Raw genomic sequence first — 18,623 nt, 5'->3', positions numbered from 1 at the left:
ACATGGGGGAGATGCATTGAGTCAGGCATCCCCAACCTTCGTCCCTCCAGATGTTTTGGACTACAATTCCCATCATCCCTGAACACTGGTCCTGTTAGCTAGGGATCATGGGAGTTGTAGGCCAAACATCTGGAGGGCCGCAGGCTGGGGACGCCTGCATTGAGTGGAGTGCTACAGGTTGCTATCCCAGGCTTTGTGATTTTCAACATTTTTATAAATGACAAGAGGGCAATGCTAATTCAAAGAGGCAGGTGACACAAGGGCACAGCTAACACCATGGAAGAGAAAACCAAAATTAAAAATGATTTTGGCAAGTGGGAACACTGGACTGAAACCAAGGTGATGAAATTCAACAGCGATAAATGTAAAGATCTGAAGTTAGGTACCATTGGTTTAAAAAAAAAAAAATCAAGGGGAGAAGTATAGGATGCTGGATGCTGGAGACCTGGTTTAGCAGCAGCACATATGAAGAGGATCTTGGCATCTTAGTTGATCACAAACTGTGCATCAATGAACCAGCAGTGAAATGTGCATGCTTTTAACAGCTATCACTGCCTTGGGCTGTATTAACAGAAGCATAGAGCCCAGATCACAAGAAGTAATAGATCCACTCCATTATGTACTTGTCAGGCCACAACTGAAGTACTGTGTCCAGTTCTGAGCACCACATTTTAAGGAGAACATTAGCCTGATCTGGGCATTCTTAGGCCATCAAATCATATGGGAAAGTGAGGACAAGCACACTTTGGCCTATATTAATCTGTATTATTAAACTATTATTATCACCATTATTATTATTATTATTATTATTATTATTATTATTATTATTATTATTATTATTATTATCACCCACCCTTCACTCTAAGGTCCCAGGTTGGATTACAATAATCTAGAATGCAACATTAAAAACAGTTTAAAATAAATTTAAATCATAAAAGACTAAAGAGGTGTATCTTCGGCACTGGTAAACATTGCATGGGGCCAGACACATCTCTGTGGGGAGTCTCTTTGCTCTTCAAAGTCATGCTGACTAATCATAACCTGATGGATGAGTGTATGTTCTCAGTAAGGAGGAAATTTTTCCTGCATATTGCTCAGTGGATTCTCCTCGATGACAAAAATGTTGATTTTGTTTGGTTAAAGGAAAACTGTAGGCACAATAAAAAGGATAATCCTTGGATGCCTAGGTCCAGGTTTGGGGCAAGTACTCTGTTTGGTGGGAGAACTGCTGCAGAGATTCAAAATCACAAAATACCCTGTGTGGAAATATACACTGTTAAACCCTTCTAAGTTGCTTCCAAAGTTGACCTCTTCCCTTAGCATAGAAAGAGACCACACTTTTGCTGAATTAAAAATGGCCTTCAATGGCTAGATTCATGTTTTTCCATACAGCAGTTGGAAAACACATGTAGTAAAACTTAGGTTCCAAAGTTGTGAGTGTTTCTAGATTATTTGTAAAAAGGTAAAGGCAAAGGACCCCTGAGAGTTAAGTCCAGTTGCAGACGACTCTGGGGTTGCGGCACTCATCTCGCTTTACAGGCCGAGGGAGCCAGCGTTTGTCCGCAGTTTTCCGAGTCATGTGGCAAGCATGACTAAGCCGCTTCTGGCGAACCAGAGCAGCGCACGGAAACGCCGTTTACCTTCCCGCCAGAGCGGTACCTATTTATCTACTTACACTTTTTGGCGTGCTTTCGAACTGCTAGGTGGGCAGGAGCAGGGACCGAGCAACCGGAGCTCACCCCGTCGCGGGGATTCAAACCGCTGACTTCGGCAAGCCTGAGGTGGTTTAGAGTACAGCTCCACCTCCCCTTATTTGTATAGCAACACAAATATGGTTTGCTTAGACTGAGCAACCTGAGCTCATAGCAACCAGCTCAGAAAACCTTACTGGTAGCGTTCACATACTGGACTGAAAAGAACAAGTGCTCAATATCCCTTCCTCCCAAGGTGAGAGGGAGTGACTCAGCTAAGGCTGCAGAGAAGCCTTCTGCTGCTCCAGAGAAGCGGACACGGAGCAATGGATCCAAACTACAAGAAAGAAGATTCCACCTAAACATTAGGAAGAACTTCCTGACAGTAAGAGCTGTTTGACAGTGGAATTTGCTGCCAAGGAGTGTGGTGGAGTCTCCTGCTTTGGAGGTCTTTAAGCAGAGGCTTGACAACCATATGTCAGGAGTGCTCTGATGGTGTTTCCTGCTTGGCAGGGGGTTGGACTCGATGGCCCTTGTGGTCTCTTCCAACTCTAGGATTCTATGATTCTAAGGCTGGAAGGACAGCTTACTCTATGGTCTTAACCCCTTCATGCACTAATTAGTTAAGCTGGTTGGTTATATGATGCTGATTGTCCCACAGAAAACAGATTGAGGTTCAGCCCTGACATTTGGCACATAAACAGAACAGACTGGGTGATCTTCTTGTGCGATGTTCAATTTAGGCAGCCAAAACAGCAACACAGTCGTACCTTGGAAATTGAACGGCATCCGTTCGACTTTCAAAACGTTTGGAAACCAAAGCGCGGCTTCTGATTGGCTGCAGGAAGCTCTTGCAGCCAATCAGAAGCTACAGAAGCCCCATCGGACGTTCGGGTTCCAAAGAACGTTCACAAACTAGAACACTCAGTTCCAGGTTTGCGGTGTTTGGGAGCCAAAATGTCCGAGTACCGAGGCGTTCAGGATCCAAGGTACGACTGTATAGAAAGTAGCCTGAGGTTTGTGAAGAAGTGACAGTTCACCACTTCCACTCCAGAACTTTAGATTGACAACACATTCCTATGTGTGTTGACTCAGAGGCAAGTTCCCAGGGAGTTCCATGGGGTGTAAATGGGAATTCTCTCAAATGGTGGGGTCATGGCTTACTATTTGTGTGGCTGCTTGCCACGAAAATGAAGCTGCGACTCTTGGCTACTCAGCAGCTTTTCTGATAAACCTCAGAAAGGGAAAGTGTGGAAATTGAAAATCACGCATCATATCAGAGTAAGTCTCTTCTCACTCTCTTGAAGCTGGTTCAGGACAGAAAAGGAAACATTTAGTCATACAATCCATAATTCTTTAACCTGCTGCAAGATGTACTGAAGGTGCCTACTGGTTTCATGGAACTTTGCAAACAGGATCAGATAGATGGGCAAATCCTCTATGAATCTATTAGTCACAACAGTTCACCATCAGTAGCGGTGCGCAGGGGCAGCAGCCACGAATGTCCCTGGCAGCTGGCGTTTCCCACCCCCAGTATGTATTAAGCCAAGTACACACAGGCAGACATGGAAAAGAGGGAGGCAGAAAATTGCAACTGGGTTTGATTTTTTAATTTTTATTACAAAAAACCCCACCCTATTTTCAAGTCCAAATGCAGCGGAAGATGATTGGCACCATCCAAGATACCAACGTACAAAATCCCGGAACGTTTGAACCCACTAGCATTATTACCTCTGAGCGCAACTATTGTTTCATTAGTGGAGTCCTGGCAGAAGCATTTCTGGATGTACCAGGATGTACCTAACAGGAGCAGCGGTGGCCTCTGCCAAACTGTACAACTTTAGAAACCCCTAAAAACATGTTATTTAAAAATCTCTAAAAACCTCGCTTCCCACCTGTTCTTCTTCATTGGTGCAGTCATCAAAAGCCAACATGCAAATCCTCACCTGAGATTTTAACACACTCCTTGACCCTGCTCCCCCCACCCCCACCAAATACTTGTCAAATAACATGGTTCAAGTTGACCAGCCAACTCCTTTTGTCTGAAGCACGGTTGCATCTTGTTGCCACAACTAGCTGCACGCGGCCTTGCTGAGACAACCCCGGTGGCTCCAGTTTAAATTAAAAAATTAATACCTATTTTCACTTATAAACTTGTAAACGGATACCCCTTGCTTACAACAAGCCATCAAAGCTGCTCTTGAAGGTGAAACATGCAGCTCTTTTTTCTCTCTCTCCCCTCCCCATCTTTGCTCCTTACCCCCTTCCTCGATCCAGTACGCAAGTCTTAACCAACAGACACCTGTAGCAAACTCAGCCTTTTTGCAAATGGCTGATTGAGTGGACCTTTTTCGAAAGAAAAGAAACACAAACTTTTTTTTCCTTTTCAGGCATTAAAATATAAAAAATACTACTTCACTCTGTGTTAGAAACAGAAAAGTCAAGACAGCTTCCAAAACAGATCAAACATGTTGCAACAGCTTTTGAATAAGACCTGGTCTTGCGGGGACGACAACTGACCACAGGTTGCAAGAATGCCCAACACTGCCCCACGGTTGGCATGCCATAATGCCCCTCCATCTCATAATAAAGGGCTATTAAAGCACCCTTCTGCCCATGAGAGAAATTGGGTGTGGACCCAGGCTATGTATGGGTTAAGCCACCTTCCTATTTTCCATGGTGGGCTGCGGAACGCCTCAATTTTCAAGCGCCACTGAAGTGAACAAATGGTGCGCCAAAGGCTTCCCTCACTCTGCCTCTCTCCTGTTCCTTTCAGCAGGGCTCACAAAGGGCACATTTGGGCGAGGAGCACAACAAATGGGCCTCACACCTATTTTTCTTAAGCATCCCCCCCCCACTGTGCTGTCTGTCCCTGGAAGTGCCCGAAATCCTGTCAAGACATACAGATGGATTAGACAAAAATAGTGGTTAACTGGGGACTGTTTCCTCTAATGCCTACTCTTCCTTTTCCTGGCCTCTCAAACGACAGAATAAACACCGGAAGAGACTAAGACTTCCCTCTTCCACCCAGAAGAAACAAGAGGGTAAATTTGGGGGAGGCACAGAGATGGTATTATCTCATGCCCTCAGAATTAACATCTAGAAAATGCAGGAGGGGGAAGGGAATGGGTGGGTTCCTGTGTGGGACAGAGTTCACTTAGTTCTTGTACTCAAAGGGCTCGTCCCCAGTTTCGTTGAGGAGACAAGTGCGGACGAGAGCTTCGGTCACGGCGTACGGGTCACAGTTGGCAGAGGGTCGGCGGTCTTCAAAATAGCCCATCTTATCTTGGCCCACTTTCCTCGGGATGCGGATACTGGCCCCACGGTTGGCTACCCCAGCAGAGAACTCATTGATGTTGGATGTCTCATGGAAGCCGGTCAGGCGCCTGGCATTATCCAGCCCCCCTTTGGGGTCGTAGGCACGGATGTGGTACTGGTGGCGCTTGCCCAGCTTCTCAATGGCTTCTTCAATGTGCCTGTGGAAAGGAGAAGAGGCAGGATGCTGAGATCGCCAGAGGGGCCTCCAAATTTCTTTACTTGCAGGACAGCATTAGCACGTCATCAGGAGAGTCAGCTTTTGCTCAAGGCCACAGGTCACTATTATTGGAGTTTGGGTGTGTGTGTGGGTGCGCGCGCGTGCGTGCTGCAATTCCTTAGAAGCACAGAAAGCAAATCTATTATTTGGTGGCTGAAGTCCACCTATTCTAAAAAATCATTAAAAATAAAATAAAATAGCATGTGTGCATTTAAAAGGGAAACTGGATGTTGTGCTCACTGCTGCATTTGGCACCTCTCCAGACCCACAGAACTGCAGCATGCACACAGCCCCATTCTTGACACGTGCTCAGGCACCAGTTAATTCTTTAATAGATTTTTTTTGAGCCTCCGAACCACAAAGATATTTCTCAACAACGGCAGCTCAAGAAAGCCGATAATATCAAAGCAGTAAGCTATTGCAAAACAATGCATTTCCTTCTATTGCCTAGTCATACTCTGTACCAGAAGAGGAAAAATACAGGCACATTAAAATGTACCCATCTCCTTTCTGTTTTGTATATTGTTGCGATATATCTGCATGCTTGGGTATTTTAAATTCCTGCAGAATTTGGAAGGCACTATGTTGCTTAAGGTGTACGGCCTGAAGCTGTCAAGATCTGTCTTTCTAATCCTCTCCTAAGAAAAGACTCCCCAGGTCTGAAGACACACTCACTTGAGGCCTCCCTCCTCTCGCATGAGCTTCGTGCTGAAGTTGGTGTGGCATCCGGCTCCGTTCCAGTTCCCAGGGATGGGCTTGGGGTCAAAAGACACAATGACTCCAAAGTCTTCACATATTCTATGAAGGATGAATCGAGCAATCCAGAGGTGGTCTCCCATATCAATTGCTTCACAAGGGCCCACCTGGAACTCCCACTACAGAAGAGAGAAGACAGTTTCAAATCAGGATTGGCACAGAGAAAGGGAGGCGGAAACTGGTCTGCACGATGCTGTTCACAGCCTTCACCTTGTACACTACCACGCCTGCAAAGAACCCCAATGCAGAGAGACCAACATTCATTTCGGGATTTTGGCTCCAATATCTACCTGTGCTGGCATCACTTCTGCATTTGTGCCTCCAATATTCACACCGGCATATAGGCAGGCTCGATAATGGGCTTCCACAATGTCTCGGCCATAGGCCTTGTCTGCTCCAACACCACAGTAGTATGGCCCTGCAGAATGCCAGAAGAAAGAGGAGTCCACGGGTGAGTCAGCATCTCTAACCAACATGTTCAGTACATGACTATACATTTTTGCAAAGGGTGCTCCTGTAATATCATTACAGGAATCATGACAGGCATTCATCTGGCGCATATATTTGGTGGAGCCAAAGCCGGTCACTGTTCTTTTCTTTTGTAAATGTTTCTAAATGCCATCTTTGAATCCTACATCAAATGTAGACTCAGACTCTTATTTGCATATTACCTGGAGGGATGTGGTGGATGCAACCTTAAGAATTTTGTCTCTACCACTCACATCCAGCCATGCAGTAAGGCAAACTGTGCAATTACTATTTTATGCAAACTGATGGCCTTGCCTTGAAAGGTGGCACATAAACCATGGAATTAATACAGTGGTACCTTGTTTTAAGAACAGTTTAGTTTATGAACCACTTGGATTAAGAACGCTGCAAACCTGGAAGTAGGTGTTTTGGTTTGTGAACTTTGCCTTGGAATAAGAACACGTTCTGCTTCCTGTTGAGTGTAAATTGAGTCCCCTGCTGCTATGGGAAAGCACGCCTTGGTTTAAGAATGGACTTCTGGAAGGGATTAAGTTCGTAAACCAAGGTACCACTGTAATTCTGCACTGCACTGAAAGTGCTCAGCCTAGAGGTGATGTGTCCCTAGCAATGCTGTACACATGCAAGTGTAAGAGGAAAATGCAACGTGGAGCAACTTCAAAGTCCCACTATTAGCATGTGAACAAAGGCCTTACAATTTTATCATCCACTTTGCAATAGGGAATATCCTTCTGTTCCACCCAGCTCAGCACCAACTGCCACTTAAAACCCCCATCATTTGTGCAGACAAAGAACAAGCTCTATTGCTAAGCTGCGGCAGGTTGCAATTTGCTCTTAGCAACTCAAGACCATCCGTGGTCTTCCTTTGCAGCGTCTTTACCTTGTGGTCCGGGAAAGCCATTGGAAGGCCAGCCAAAGGGGTGTCCATCTGTTCCCAGAAGAGTATATTCTTGCTCCATCCCAAACCAGGGGTTCTGGTTAGACACCATGTCCATAATCCTTTTACAAGTGGACCTTAAATTTGTTTCTGGGAGAAAAACGTGTGTAAGGCAAATTAGTATTACTTGTACCACACCACAAGCTCTGCCTGAAGGAACTTGCAGGTACTTTTCTCATGCCTCTCCGCTGCATGGGGGAAATGCTAGCGGGTAAGGGTTAATCAAGAGTCTTTACAAAAGAGTTTAAGAATATATACCACCATATCATTGGTAAAAGGTAGGTAAAGGACTCCAGGATGGTTAAGTTCAGTCAAAGGCGACTATAGGGTTGTGGCGCTCATCTCGATTTCAGGCAGAGGGAGCCAGCGTTGTCCACAGACAGCTTTCCAGGTCATGTGGCCAGCATGACTAAACCGCTTCTGGTGCAATGGGACACCGTGATGGAAACCAGAGCGCACGGAAATGCTGTTTACCTTCCCACTACAGTGGTACCTATTTACCTCCTCGCACTGGCAAGCTTTTGAACTGCTAGGTTGGCAGAAGCTGGGACCGAGCAATGGGAGCGCACCCCATCATGGGGATTTGAACCACCGACCTACTGATTGGCAAACCCAAGAGGCTCAGTGGGTTAGACCACAGCGCCACCCGCATCCTTCACCATATTGTAAGACATCAGGGCAACATAGATCAGCAAAACATAAGAACACCATTCAGAACTGTAGAAAGTGTTGCAATCTATCAGTAAAGGCCAGAGCGTCTTGTGGTTCTTTCCAATTAGACCACAGAGTCATCCTGGAAAGTGGATCCCTAGGCTCATTTCCCATATCAAGAATGGAAGCTGGGAGACAGATTGCCCAATTCCATTCCAAAAGCTTCTAGCTAAACTGGGATCTAGACTTTGCAGCTAAACTATCTTGAACACTGGGATCAAACCCAAACAGTTATGTTTAACGGAGTGCTTGAAATGTCACCTTGGCAACGGTGTTATCACCATGGTAACTACAGTGTCATGGCTCCAAGCTGCAAATGGATTCTGCAGGAAGGCGAGGCAGTGGTTAAAAGAGAAGAATGACTGTGCTTCAATATGTTGCGAGAAAGAAGCATGGGGGAGCTATGCATGCATCCAACAGATCAGCTGACGCAGCTGGAAGAATGAATGTCTTGTGGATTGAAAGTGGCATCTGATGTTTACTGGCTTTTCTGCCAACATTACGCCAGCACTGTCAGCTTCCGGAGGCAAATGGCTGCAGTTACTGGACACAGAAGGTTGGTCTAGATCAGCCTTCCCCAACTTGGTGCCCTCTGGATGATGTTTTGGACTGCAACTCTCATCAGGCCCACCCAGCACCATCCATAGTCCAAATCCTCATCTGGAGGGCACCAGCTTGGTGACTAGACAGACCCTGAAGGAAATGTTAAATTTCTCTCTTTCAAAAAGGTGTAAGACTACCTGTTGCATTTATATAGGGATGCTAGGGTTAAATATTATCATTATTATTTTATTTATACCCCACCCATCTGGCTGGGTTGCCCTAGCCACTTTGGGGCAACCAGAGTGCTTACAGCATAAAACACTTGCAATCAAATCAAATCAAATCAAGTTCTCCTCTGACAGTGTATGTACTCTTGTACATAGAAAAGCATGAAAATAAAAGAGGATCAAAACGCTTGCTTCAAGAAGAGGGGGACACTTACACACCACAACCAAATTGCTTATTTTGGACTTTCCGTGAGAAAAGGAAATGAATGACTATGGGACACTTGTAACTTAGAGGAAATATTGTTTATCAGAAAGTGGAGTAGACAGTTGCTTGCACTGACTGATTGTTTTAAATAATTCTATTTTCTTCTAGTATGCGACCAGCAGATGGAAAATCAAAGTCCCTCTTTTGTAATTTTTGCTAATGTTTCTCTGTTTCTGCTTTATTTTTTTCTTTCTCTCTTCTATTTCTCTATTTTCCCTTTCTCTTTTCCATTTGCTTCTTTTTCTCATTTTATCTCTCAGGTATCTTATTGTATTATGGGCAAATCTTAATAAAAATCTTATTGAAAACAAACAAATTGCTTATCCTTAATTTGTACGGTAAATCTTTTGTCACAACCTGAAAGTGCTGCTTAATGTCTCATGGGAAGTAAGTTCCTATGTTCCAGGAATCCTGTCCTCTGTTATGCTGCCCTCTAAGCACAGAGGTTTCCCTTATTCATCTTAGCTAGCAGCTGTCAACACCAGATACCAACCTCTGTGAATTTGTTTTGTCCTTTAAAAAAAGAACAAGCGCCGTATCTCCTCGCTCCCATTCTCAGGTTGACGGGGCCTGAACTTCCTAAGTATTACTACGACTCGTTCCTCATTTCTCCCAAGCGCGGCCTTTTCTGCACTCTTTCTTTTTCCTATCAAGAGCAGAGCGGGAGGGGAAAGGAGCAGAGCTGGACATACCTGCCGGCTTGCGGTTGTACTTCAGGACCTCACAGAGCACCAGCTTGTTGGGGTCTTTGCGGAAGGGGTCTCGGAACATGGCAGATGGCACCAGGTACATGTCGCTGTTGGAGCCCTCAGACTGGTAGGTACTAGAGCCATCAAAATTCCACTCTGGCAGATCTGGAAGCAGAAGCACAGGCTGCCTTAGCGACAAACTCCGGCTACTTCCCAGAAAAAGAATCTATGCTACCTGGCTGTGCCGCTGCCGCTATAGCTGAAATGAGGCCTGCTTGTGAGGAATAGGAAAGTTGCATCCAGAATAAATGTGCATTTGGGATTTATCATGTTCTGGAGCAGCTGTTTAGGAAGATGCCTGCAATGTGTACAAAACTTGGCACACAAGGGGATTTTCTGTATCAATGCGGGAAACAGTTTCAGTTGGTTTTCCACCTAACAGGGGAAATACTGAAGATCTGTTACAGGCCCAAGGTGGCGGCAGCTTGACACCCCCTCCCCCCCGCAAAACAGAGAAACTAGAAGTCCACCATGCCATACCTTGCCACTGGTGGGTAGTCCATGTGTCTGTGAACATGTTCCTATGCTACCATTTCATGCCAACAGCTTGTTACAACAATTATCAGAGAATCCAAGCAGAGCACCTGCCATTCAGCACAGAGCTAGGGTGCTCCAGAACCCATTATATTAAAAACGGAAGCCCCACATCCTCAGGTTTATAGAGAAACGTGATTCAAAACATTGGGCAGCTGTGCTTGCAAATAATGCAGGGCTTCAGATCCTGCCCCGGGCACCTCTGCTCCCCACACTCTCCCAGATCTTGACCCCACAGCGTTCCTTATGCCAGGAGTCTGGTTTTGCTCTGTTTCAAAGCGTTCACTCCAGGGCAGGATGTGTGTGTGAGAGTGGGCCCAGGTACCTGCACTCAGAGTTGGCGGGAGAGAGAATGAGCAAACAGTATAATCATATTTGAATTGGCATTAAAGTGGTTAATCCAGCCGGCCAGCCAGCTTGATCCCTTTCATATGCTTGAGGTGGCGAAATGATTTAAACCAAGCAGTGCCAGCCGCTCGCTCCTCAGAATAAAAACAAAGCACTCGACTAAATACTTCTAATTGGCCATACATGCTCTGCGGGTTTCATAACCATCTCTGGCCAGCTCCATGGCAACATGTGAAGAAATCCTAATGCTGTTTATTGTGTTGGGGAGGCCGCTTTGTTCGGAGGGGCAAACAAAAGGCCAACTCATTGTGTGCAGTGGAAATTTTTATGGCTCTCTCCCCCCCTTGCTTCCTGCCACCTTCACAAGATCAGGGATGAATACTGGCACACCAAGGCGCTCAGCGAACAAGCAAGCGGCATGATCAGGAAGCCCCTACAACCCCCCAGAATGGTAGTTTACAGAGTTACATTTCCCAGCAACTGAAACAAACTACCCTCCCAGGATCCTCTAAAGGTGTAACGCGTTGGGCTTATTTCAGAATCACAGCACAGCCTGCAAGAGAGCAGACCTCATTGAGGATGGGAAGCCCCCTGCAGATGCTGTGGAGTCACATCAGCACCAACCAACTCAGTCCAGTCAGGAATGGGAGGCGCTGCCCTCCAACAACACCTGGAGGGTGACAGGCTCCCTGTCCTGGGGGCAGAAGGGGGACGGACAGCTCAGCTGTTTTGAGTCTGGGGAAAAGGCTTAGCACAAAAGTTGCAAGTCTAAGGGGAATCATGTCCTATGATGTCCTCCTATTAGATTCAGTGGTGTGTCCTTCTGAGCAGAAATACATAGGATTACGCTGCACACTGGTACCCACCCAAGCTTTGAGTAAACAGTGAATCACTGGATAATGGTTCTGATTAATGGGGCGTAAGGCCTAGGCTGAAGTTCAAGTTTATCAATTTTTTGAAGTCACTTTGGCTCTACTTGTCTTAGAGGGAATTAAAAGGAAAAAGATATGACTTGGCCTTCTTTGTGAAATGTAGACAAACCTCTTCCCCACCTTTTCTCCTCCACCAACGTTCGGTTCATCTGGCACAAAAAGGAACTGAACTTTGGCAGACAATCCACTTATCCCACTAGACCACTTTGACATTTTCCTGGTGTGCACATGTTTACTCAAATGCAAGTCCCACTGTGTTCAGGCCTTACTCCCAGGTAAGTGTGCAAAGAACTGTAGTAAACATTGTTGGCTGGGGAGCTGGAATGCACTATAAACTCATAAAAACTCCACCACCATGCTCATTTTCAGTCTTTTACCCAATGGAAAAATGTTTCAGACCAGGGAAAGAGCCAGGTTCTTCTTCAATGCAAAAAATAAAATAAACTAAAAAATTTATACCCTGCCCATCTGGCTGGGTTTCCCCAGTCATTCTGGGTGGCTCAACAGAATTATTAAAAATACGATAAAACATCACACATTAAAAACTTCCCTGAACAGGGCTGCCTAGTCACCAGGCAGTCACTAGCTAGGCTGGCAGCTCTTGCCCAGAAACAGGGTGGCATCGCAGAGCCAGAGCAAGAAGTTGGCATCACAAATAGTCCGGGGGGGGGGGGAGAGTTGTTTTTATTTTGATTATACATATATTGTGGTTTTTATGTTGACCCTCTCTGTGAACCGCCCTAAGACCTCCGGGTATAGAGTGGTATGTAAATTCAATAAACAACAACAACATGGCTTGTGGTGCTTTTTCACAGGTAGGATAGAAGCACATGCCAACCCGCCTGCTTACCTTCAACGTTCTTGGGCTCTTGCTCCAGGGTCCGGGTTTTACAGCGCAGGAACTCGCCAGTCCCATCAATCCAGATGTACATTGCTTGCACCTTGTCACCCTGAGGCAGCTTCATGTACATCTGCTTTATGGCTTTGCTCAGGTGGGAACTCGCAGAGGTAGCCATGGCTACAGAAGCTGTTTCTGAAGGCCTGTAAAGCAAAGTGGGGTGGGGAGGAGTCCATGAAAGGGAGTCCTGCCAACAAGCAAGGAGGGACACTTTCCTAGTTGCAATCAGTGCTCTCTGGTAACCCAGGCAGAGTATGCCAGTCAAGTTCAGAGTCCAGCTGTGGAGCGCTGCCAGCTATTTACACTGGCTGAAAATCAGGCCATGGATGGGCAAATGGAATCGAAAGACAGCCATGCTTTGAAGTGGCAACTTACATCACCTTCCCGTGACCTGAAAGCTACACTTTTGCTGGTATATACACATATGACCACACTGCACAGTCAACACAGTTGGGTCAATCAAAATAAGTTACTGTATGTCAGGATGTGATACGCAGTTGAGGGTTGAGCAACGATGCTGTTAAAGAACGAGGAGCTGGCAGTATTGCCTGAATTCCAAAATCTAACTTGGGACACTGTTATACAAAAGAAGCACTCAGTCCCAAATAATTCAGCCCTTATTGGCCCTTCCAGTATTGCAATGCTAGGTGTTTAGGACTTTCATCATATAAAAAACTGGGAGAGAGTGACGCCCACTTTGGAATCCAGGGAGCACAGGGTGTCACATCCAGTGGTGCTTTTCAATTTAATACTGGAATCTGTGTGTCACTGCCATCTTTAATTTGCCTGCTTCTTGCACTTTTCATTTTTAAAATAAGGAATCTAGATTGTTCTACAGTCATATTAGTATCTTGCTGTTCTATCAGTTGTTTGCTAACAATTGAAAACAGCTGTTACTACAAACTCATGCCAAGAAATTGCACAAGCTGCAACCCCCCACCAAAAACCCCTTTAGACCAGGTGAGAAAAGGTATGTTTTAAGAAATGTATCACTGTCTTTCCAAATTGACTGCCCAAGGTAATGCACAATAAAGATCCTCCATAAAAACCAGACCATGAAAACATCATACAAGGCAAAATCTTCAGCAGCAAAATATTAAATCTCACATCCGCAAAGCACGCCTGAACAGGAAGGTTTTCATCTGTCTCCTAAAGAGAGAAACTAATTTAGTTTCCTAAGCTGGGATGAGTTAGAGGGTAGGAGTTATGAAGGCCTTGGAGGGTGTTCTCTTGAACATAGCAGCATCTGACGGTACTTTGGGTAAGCCTATTCTCAGCATTCCACCCCATGACCAAGAAGCAAAGCCCAGGCTGGGGCAAGCTTCATTCTGAACAGATCAGGGGCAGATCAGCCTGGATAGTTCTGTGAAGATTTAACATGCACCTGCCCCAATGAGATATCATTTCTCCCATATAAGCAAAATGCTACTAATTAATTGGAGAGATAGTTAAGTGCTGTACTTGGGTACAATACAACAATAAGGGTAAAATGTGCTCTCCGGTACTGATGGGGGAAGGCCTTGATAGGGATTCTGCAAAGTATTCCACGCACACACATCCATTTAAGGGCCCTTCCTTTGCACACACCTCCCCAGCCAGAATTATAAGCCTTTTACGAGTATGCAATAACCAGCGCTTTGAATCATGCCTGGAAAACTACAACAAACCAGTGTAAGTACTATATTTTACTGGTGAATCTATATTAAAAGACAGTCTCAACGATCTACTTAAGACTTTCCAAATCCATTAGAACCTGTACACAATCTCTCCTACCTTGAGTGAATGGAAACATGCTTGTAAGACATGCGTATTGTGCCCAGTAGGAAAGCCAGTGGTGAACATGGCCCTGCCTATGTGCCAGACACTTTTGTAATGGCATAATTCAGCATGTGGAGGTCCTTCCACAGGGGCAGAGTCAACAACAAAACTCCCAGATTCCAGGTGAGCTCACGATTCCCAGATATATATTTCAAACAACTCAATTCCGCAGAAAGCTAAAAAAAATGAACTCAACTGCACCATCCTGCTGTAAACTGGGTATTGCTATTTATACTATTTTTAGCATCTGAGAGTCCCATCCAGGAATGTGTTGTTCCCATACTTGTAACATGATATACATGAAACCGATACCTATTGTATAAAGGAGATTTCAGGAAGGCCTGGACCAATCTGAAACTTTCTCAAGTTGGGAAGTGTGATTTAAATATGCATGGCATATTTTCCACTGTACTGAATTTACACTGGACAGCACAGATGGCTTCCCAGCACTCTGCAGCCCTTGACCACTCTGGCTCAAGATCAGAAGTTCTTCCCAATGGGAGCTTGTATGCTGCTCTTTAATCAAATAGACCATGACTTGCAATACTTATCCAGTAACTTGCTGTTTTCTTGAGAGAAACTAGGGCTGCAATCTTCTTGTACAATGTACAGTACACACACTTCCCCTGTGAGTCTCACTGAAATAAATGAGGCTTACTTCTGAGTAGACACAGAGGCTCATACTGTAATGGGAACAGACACTTCCAGCTACTTTTGCAGTGGATAAAGGTCCCCTTTTGTGAAGGCTGTAGGGCCCTAGCTGATGTTAAACAGGAACTCCACTAATAATCTCTCTAGTTTGGGATGCACAAAAAGTACTTTTCTGGTAGCTACAAAAAATTGACATTGAAACACTGGAAACTTAATGTTCCTCCAAACACAGGAATTTGTATTGTCAATTGATGTGCATTAGCAGCCTAGTAAGGCTACTAGTGTGTGATAAAAAGCATGGCAAAATAACACAATTAAACAACATTCCAATGCTTCATTAGACAATTTCATTGAATTGTTATGCATTTCCCCTTTTATCTTCTGCATTCATCCAACTTTCCCTTAATGACGGAACAAAGAGTCCTGTAGCGCCTTGAAGATTAATACATCATGGTATAATCTTTTGGGGACTAGCGTTATTTTATGTTGAAAAGTGTTAGCTATATCTATAATGAATTTCCATTGAAAAGCAACTCCCCACTTTATTTTTAGTGTTAAAGCTTTTATGCTTACTCCTTAAAAATGTAGAAGATGAAATATAACAAGAATATATTACACAGAGGCTGGCTGACTGTATAGCTCCACTACCCAGGATGCTATGCAAGCTTTTGAGTTCACACATAACTCTTTGTTGTGTGGGAAATTCTATGTAGTGGTAGACATGTCTGTATGCTCTTCTACTGGTTTCCCCCCAAAAAACTTATTATGAAGTAGCTCCACATGAAAAATCTGCTACAAAGGAATGCTTCCATTGAGGTCTGGATCATCTACCCACCCTGAGCCATACAAAGTACAAATATAAGTTGTGTGATATTGTAAATACAAATGGCAAATTTGTCGAGACACCCAAAGTGCTTGTTGGGCTATGATTCCCATCAGCCCCAGCCAGGGATGATGGGAGTTACAGTTCAGCAACATCTGAATGGCACCCCACTGGTTTCCCTTGATCAAGTCCAACTGTCCCCTTCTAGGAAAGGCAGTGGCGACACCTTTGCAAAGCCTCCCCATTTCCACTCTCGACTGTTTCCAAGCTGTTTATCTTGAGGTGTCTAACATCTCTCCGGAGGATTTATTTCCTGTGCTCTCCAACCGAAGGGCCATTTCCCATGTGCCAGGGAGGCAAAGCCAAGTTTGCCGCACTCCAAATACTGATAAGGAGGTGGGAGTCCAAGCCCAGCTCCCCACTGAGTGTACAGTACTGGTGGTTGTCACAGCCACATTTCAAAAACCTCTTGATAGGGAATGAAGAAGCTTTTGTAGTTATGTGGCATTTTAGTTGGACCTTACAGACATGTCAGGTCCTATGAAATATAATGGCACCTACGTTTACTTTAGGATTTATTTTCCAAATGGATCTGTAAGGTGAAGTGGTGTGGGCACATGCCTTTGACCCCCACCCTCGGTCCTTCCACTGTGTCCTCCTCTGCTCCAGGCATTGTCTTCAAAGACAAGCCCCCCGGAGACCCTCCAGGTGGGTCCCTTGGAGGGTTTCCAGGGCAGAGGCTTCTTTCCCTGCTAGCTGTGTCTCCCTCTGAGACACCCAGAGGGAAGGGGGTGTTCGCTTCTTCTGTATGTCTGTAAGTGATGAAATGCGATGCCTGCGCAAGCCCCTCCTGGAGACCCCACCCCAAACACATTGGGCTGAGGAGCATTTCCACAGGCTCCCAGGAGCAACTTACACTCTTGTTTTTACAGATCCTGGAAATTCAAAAAGCAACCAGATTGGAGATTACCATGCCTTTGAAAGGTGGAAATAAAAAGGGATTGCGGAAGAAATGCAGAATAAAAGAAGCTTCTTTCAAGCTCGCCATTATTTAGCCGTCCCTCTCCCTGCCCCCACTTTACTCCAACACAGGCACGAAAAATTCCTTTTGCTTCCCGATTACAAGGAAGCCCCACAGATCAGGCTTGGAGAAAGAAGAAGAAAGAGAGCCTCCTGCCTCGCCTCCTGCCGGGCACACAGCGCCCATTGTCTCTCCCGAAACAGAGGCACAGGCAGAAGCGGATGTCATCAGCTGAGGAGAAATGCAAGCGAAACAAGAGCTGCTTAGCTGGAGAAAAGGGAAGGGGCTGGAGAGGCAGATGCGAAACGCCAAGTGGGCAAATGCTTCCAGACACCCTCCCCCCCCCCTCGTCCACGCGCGGGTAGGCGAAGGACACGCTTAAGCTCCCCTCCGCCAGCTCCGCCCTCGACCCGCCCGTGTGAACAGCATCGTAGCAGACCCGAAAGCAGCGCGGCTCCCTCTTCCCCGCCCCGAAGAGACGCGCGGCAGCTGGAGAGGAGAGGAGAGGAGAGGCGGGCGCGGGCCCGGGGAAAGGCGGCCCCTGGGCGTCCCTCGCAGCCCTGCTTTACCTTGGCGACTGCGGCGGAGGATGCGCGGCGGGCGGCGGAGGAGGAGGAGGCGGCGTCGGGCTGCGCGGCTGGTCAGTGGGGCCGGGGCGCTGCCATGCTCGGCTCTGGAGGAGCAGCGCCGCCGGCCGCCCCTTTAAGCGCTGCCCGGCGCCAGCCCCGCCTCCCCGATTGGCCCGGCGCGGGCGGGGCGGGATCAGCTGACGCGGAGAGGGGAGGGGAAGGAGCCCCCCCGCGCAGCTGCCGGAGGCCGCCAAGCAGCAGCCCCCCCCCCGCCTGCAAAAAAACAAGCCCGCCTAACGAAGCCATTGCCCCGACTGGGACCGGGGGGGGTCTCCACTCCCCCTTCCCCGCATGCGGCTGCCTCTACTTTTTGGGCAGCCCTGCAGGCAGGCCGACTCGCGAGGAAGCGGGGGGGGGCGTTGTTTCCTGGGGAATGAGAGCGCTCATCTTGGAGCCGAAATGCCCGGGGTGGACCCCCCCCCCTCAGGAGCCGCCGCGCTTGAGTCGTGCAATGCGAAGCAAGGCGCGTGCAAAAATAGGGGGGGGGGAGGGGGCGGTCTGAAAAAGAAGATTGGATGACAAGAGGGAAAGCGGGAGCCGCTTCTCGGCCCCAGTTGCTCCGGCTTCCCTCCTGCCCCTTTCCGGGGTCTCACCACTTAGCCGAGTTCGCTTGGAAGTCAAGCCCAGTGAGTTCCGGGGGGCTCAATTTTTTGTAGCCAAGGTTGGAGAATTGCAGCCCCGTCTCCCTGTAGCACTTCATGCATCTGTGTAGTCTCGCTGCAAGGGCCATGCAAAGGAAAAATGCCCCGATTTTCCTTCCAAGAAGCGGGTCCTGGACAGCGAGGACGGGCAGCGGGCGGAGCCGCTTTCTCCGAAATGTTGACCCCTCGGGAACTGCCTTTGCGCAACTTTCTCCGCGCTCGCTGAAACAACATACGAGCTTGCACGCCGGTACATGTAATCTTAGCGTCACAAACAGCTCCAAGAGGCAGGGGAAGGGAGTCGGGTTCCTTTGAGGGTCTTTTCGTGTTTGCATTTTGCTGGGGTGACGGGGGCTGCGTTGTTTTGTTTGGGTGGGTTGGTCTTTAATGAATTTTAAACAAGGCGTTTGTTTCAACCCACTTTTGCA

At 46.7% G+C, this 18,623-nt stretch overlaps 2 protein-coding genes and 1 long non-coding RNA gene across 8 annotated transcripts in view; 2 read left to right on the top strand and 1 right to left on the bottom strand.

Annotated features, from left to right (window-relative positions):
* Nucleotides 1-3,288: 3,288 nt before the first annotated feature.
* Nucleotides 3,289-18,551, bottom strand: GLUL (glutamate-ammonia ligase). 2 transcript variants are annotated; one of them, XM_083507171.1, is made up of 7 exons: nt 18,148-18,551; nt 12,565-12,755; nt 9,844-10,005; nt 7,349-7,495; nt 6,273-6,400; nt 5,902-6,101; nt 3,289-5,167 (listed from the first exon to the last, which is right to left on the bottom strand). In XM_083507171.1, the coding sequence occupies exons 1-7, from the start codon at nt 18,528-18,530 to the stop codon at nt 4,849-4,851; spliced, it is 1,530 nt and encodes a 509-aa protein (XP_083363297.1). In that variant the 5' UTR covers nt 18,531-18,551; the 3' UTR covers nt 3,289-4,848. The 2 variants fall into 2 exon arrangements, with proteins under 2 accessions (XP_083363297.1, XP_083363298.1); XM_083507172.1 differs by lacking the exon at nt 18,148-18,551 and adding an exon at nt 17,495-17,658.
* Nucleotides 12,762-17,183, top strand: LOC310708661. The gene is made up of 2 exons (XR_014527132.1): nt 12,762-13,108; nt 13,949-17,183. It is a non-coding gene; the product is annotated as an uncharacterized lncRNA (long non-coding RNA).
* The window catches only part of RGSL1 (regulator of G protein signaling like 1), a 40,144-nt gene continuing 39,257 nt past the window's right edge, over nt 17,737-18,623 (top strand). For 3 of the 5 annotated variants that reach the window (XM_083507066.1, XM_083507076.1, XM_083507075.1), the window contains exon 1: nt 17,804-18,445. The gene's annotated coding sequence lies outside the window, so the exon portion shown is untranslated. Of the gene's footprint in view, nt 18,446-18,623 lie in introns of all 5 variants that reach the window. The other 2 variants (XM_083507068.1, XM_083507065.1) reach the window with 2 other exon arrangements.

This window comes from Podarcis liolepis (assembly GCF_965112155.1).
Source record: "Podarcis liolepis genome assembly, chromosome: 6".
Taxonomy (NCBI): Eukaryota; Metazoa; Chordata; class Lepidosauria; order Squamata; family Lacertidae; genus Podarcis; species Podarcis liolepis.
The sequence above is the reverse complement of the archived record's forward strand: the minus strand, read 5'-3'. Positions and strand labels throughout refer to the sequence as shown.

Coding starts and splice junctions, on each gene's coding strand:
- GLUL (XM_083507171.1), bottom strand. CDS start 18,530: ATGCAAACACGAAAAGACCCTCAAAGGAACCCGACTCCCTTCCCCTGC. Junction 12,756..18,147: donor CAAGCGAACTCGGCTAAGTG/GTGAGACCCCGG, acceptor TTTGCTTTACAG/GCCTTCAGAAACAGCTTCTG. Junction 5,168..5,901: donor CGAGAGGAGGGAGGCCTCAA/GTGAGTGTGTCT, acceptor TCCTTTCCACAG/GCACATTGAAGAAGCCATTG.